The sequence below is a fragment of the Bison bison genome, unplaced genomic scaffold (assembly GCF_000754665.1).
Source record: "Bison bison bison isolate TAMUID 2011002044 unplaced genomic scaffold, Bison_UMD1.0 scf7180017864240, whole genome shotgun sequence".
NCBI classification, from domain to species: domain Eukaryota; kingdom Metazoa; phylum Chordata; class Mammalia; order Artiodactyla; family Bovidae; genus Bison; species Bison bison.
The window spans coordinates 273546-276713 of NW_011494812.1; the positions used below are offsets into that span (position 1 = coordinate 273546).

The 3168-nt window shown below is 41.1% G+C and overlaps 1 protein-coding gene across 1 annotated transcript in view; it reads left to right on the forward strand.

Moving 5' to 3' along the window:
- The window catches only part of LOC104993523 (T-cell surface glycoprotein CD1b-2), an 8394-nt gene that overhangs the window by 2394 nt on the left and 2832 nt on the right, over nucleotides 1-3168 (forward strand). Inside the window, exons 3-4 of the mRNA XM_010846832.1 lie at nucleotides 419-697; nucleotides 989-1267. Coding sequence (XP_010845134.1) covers nucleotides 419-697; nucleotides 989-1267 — 558 coding nt within the window. The remainder of the gene's footprint in view (nucleotides 1-418; nucleotides 698-988; nucleotides 1268-3168) is intronic.

Sequence of the window (3168 nt, forward strand, 5' to 3'; positions counted from 1 at the left end):
AACTTGCTTCTCTAAAACCCCAAGGAAGAATCTCCTTTTCCTACTCTGTGCTTGAGTGAACTTAAGTGTGACTTCCTACTCCTCCAATTGATGTCCTCAAGCATCTTCTGCCTGATCCCTTCTCTGCATGTAACCATTCTCTTCACCGTGGAATGCTGCACTTCTGACTCCATCACACGTTGCCCCTCTCCCCTCTTGCCCCCTCTACATCCTTAAAACAGCCTAACCCCACCATTGATGATATGCATACCTTTCCCCAGTGCTCTTTCTGAAAAGTCCTGAATACTGTAATTGGTTTTATATCAATAATTTCACCTCTCAACTTGTTGCCACTAAAGTAAAAAATCCTATGCCTTTTTCTCGTCTCTTTCTTTCCTGTTTGCTTTTTAATAACTTGTCTCAGTTTTCTTTTACACAGACCCCTTTGTGATCCAGGTCACAGCAGGCTGTGAGCTGCATTCTGGGGAGGCCATAGAAAGCTCTTTGAGAGGAGCTTTAGGAGGACTGGATTTTGTGAGTATCCAGAATCATTCTTGTGTGCCTGCACCAGACAGCGGCAGCAGGGGGCAGAAGTTTTGTGCACTCATAAGTCAGTATCAAGGCATCTCTGATATCATTGAGAGACTCATCTCAGAAACCTGTCCTCGATATCTTCTGGGTGTCCTCGATGCAGGGAAGGCAGAACTGCAGAGGCAAGGTTAGTCTCATGCTCTCCCCAAGATGTTTCTATTTCTCCTCTCACAACTTTCTTTAAATTCATTTTGATATATGGCAAAACCAACACAGTATTGTAAAGTTAAAAAATAAAATAAAAAAAATTCAAAAATTCAAAAGTGAGAAGTACCTAAATAGAGAAATGATTAATCAATAAGTCATTTGGTGCCCATAGGAGTGGAAGAGGAAACTGTCCAAATTTGTGGGTTTCTGAGTCCCCATGCTCTGGATTAGAGGCATAATCTGACATTCTTACTGCTTCTTCCTACCCCAGTGAAGCCTGAAGCCTGGCTGTCCAGTGGCCCCACTCCTGGGCCTGGCCGCCTACTGCTAGTGTGCCACATCTCAGGATTCTACCCAAAACCTGTGCGGGTGATGTGGATGAGGGGCGAGCAGGAGCAGCCTGGCACTCAGCAAGGAGACCTCATGCCCAATGCAGACTGGACTTGGTATCTCCGAGTAACCCTAAATGTGGCAGCTGGGGAGGCAGCTGGCCTGAATTGCCGAGTGAAGCACAGCAGTCTAGGAGACCAGGACATCATCCTGTACTGGGGTAAGAAGGAACTGGGGCCCAACTGGGAATGGGAGGAAATGGCCCTCAAGAACAGAGAGGAGGACACAGGAAGGGGAGGGATTTGATGGGTGAGGGAAGGATGGAGGGAGGAAGACAGGCATGGAGAGAGGATAGGCGGGGAGGAAAGAATCAGGGAGACAGAAAGAGAGAGAGTCAGAGAGACAGAGTTTGAGATTTATTTCTAGGACTACAGTGCCAGAGGTATGAAAATAGCTGATCTAAGCTGTACAATAGATAAAAATGAAGTAGTCTTCACTACTACAGTAGTAGTCCCACTGTAGTCTCGGTGGGATTCAGCAAGAAGGAAAGATTAAGGGTGGCTGTGCGTATAAGACCTCTGGGAATATGAGAAAGGGAACCAGAGATGCCCATGCATCAGAAGCAGTTAATGATGGTGCAGACACTCAGATGGGTTAAGAAGGCTTGGAGAACTAGAAAATGGGTTTGAAGTGACATTCCTTTGTCTTCTCCCAATTGCCAGGACACCCCACATCCATTGGCTTGATACTTGTGGCAATAATAATACCCTCCTTGATCCTTTTGATATGCCTTGCATTTGGCGTGCTGCGATTCATGGGGTCACAAAGAGTTGGACATGACTGAGTGACTGATCTGATCTGATCTGATGGTTTTGGAGATGCTGGTGAGTTTTCATTTTTTAAACTTTTTTTTTCTGTCCATCCTTTTATTCTTTCCCTCCTTTTATCTATTAATATTACATCTCTTTAGTCTCAAAATTCCTGCTAAAACATTTCCCTTTTGTCCCCAACTCCCATCTGTAGGTAAATTTATTTTTTTTAAATTGCAGTAAAATAAGTCTTGGAAAATTTACTGCATTAGCCATTTTTACACATATAGTTTAGTAGTATTAAGTACATTCATATTTATGCAGCCAATTCTTAGAATTCTTTTCATCTTGAAAAACTAGAAGTCTGTGCCCATTAAACCACTTTCCCCAATCCTTTCTCCCTCAGGCCCTGCCAACCACCATTCTACTTTCTGTCTATATGAATCTGTCTACTCTAGGTACCTCATAGAAATGAAATCATTTGTCGTTTTGTGAATGGCCTACTCCACCTAGCATTATGTCCTCATAATTCATTCATGTGGTGGCCTGTATTAGAATTTTTTTCCTTTTAAACGTTGTTTTGTTTACCTGTTCATCTCTCAACAGATACCTGGGTTAATTCACATTTTAGCTGTTGTGAATAATGCTGCTATGTACATAGTGTACAAATATCTCTTAAGTTGAGCATTTTTTTGCTTGTGTTCTTAACAGGTCATATCAGAATATCTTGTGAGCCCTGACCATGTCTCCTTTTCCATTTGGAATAAGTATCCAGGAACCCTGAAACTCAAGTTGTCAGTCTAGTAGTCAATCTCATCATATTTCATCAAATGATCATCACATTTGATCAAATCATTGTTTCTGTAAGTTGTAAGATAAATCATAATTTATACCCTAGCTGAAACATAAATGAAAATTGTTATTATGAGATAATATCACTAGCAGGATCCACTCAGATTTCATAGATGTGATTTGTGAGAAAGAATATACCTTGGAATAAATGAAATGATGTACACAACTCCATGGTGACATGCTTTTGAGTTCTTATTTAAAAATTTTTTTTTTTTGCTTCTGCTGAAATATCATTTTTCAAATTGATCTAACTATAGTTATGCTGAGGTAATTGTATTTGAAGAGTTGCTGAGCATTTTTAACATAATTTCACTCTCTTTATTTGGATGATTTTCTAACTATGAGGGTCAGCTGAGCAGCTTGTTTCTCCAGATAGCATTCCTTACTGTTAAGAGTAGAAGAAAGTCTCCCTTGTCTGGTATTGTGCAGAGATTCACTTTACTCATACCCAGAACACTGC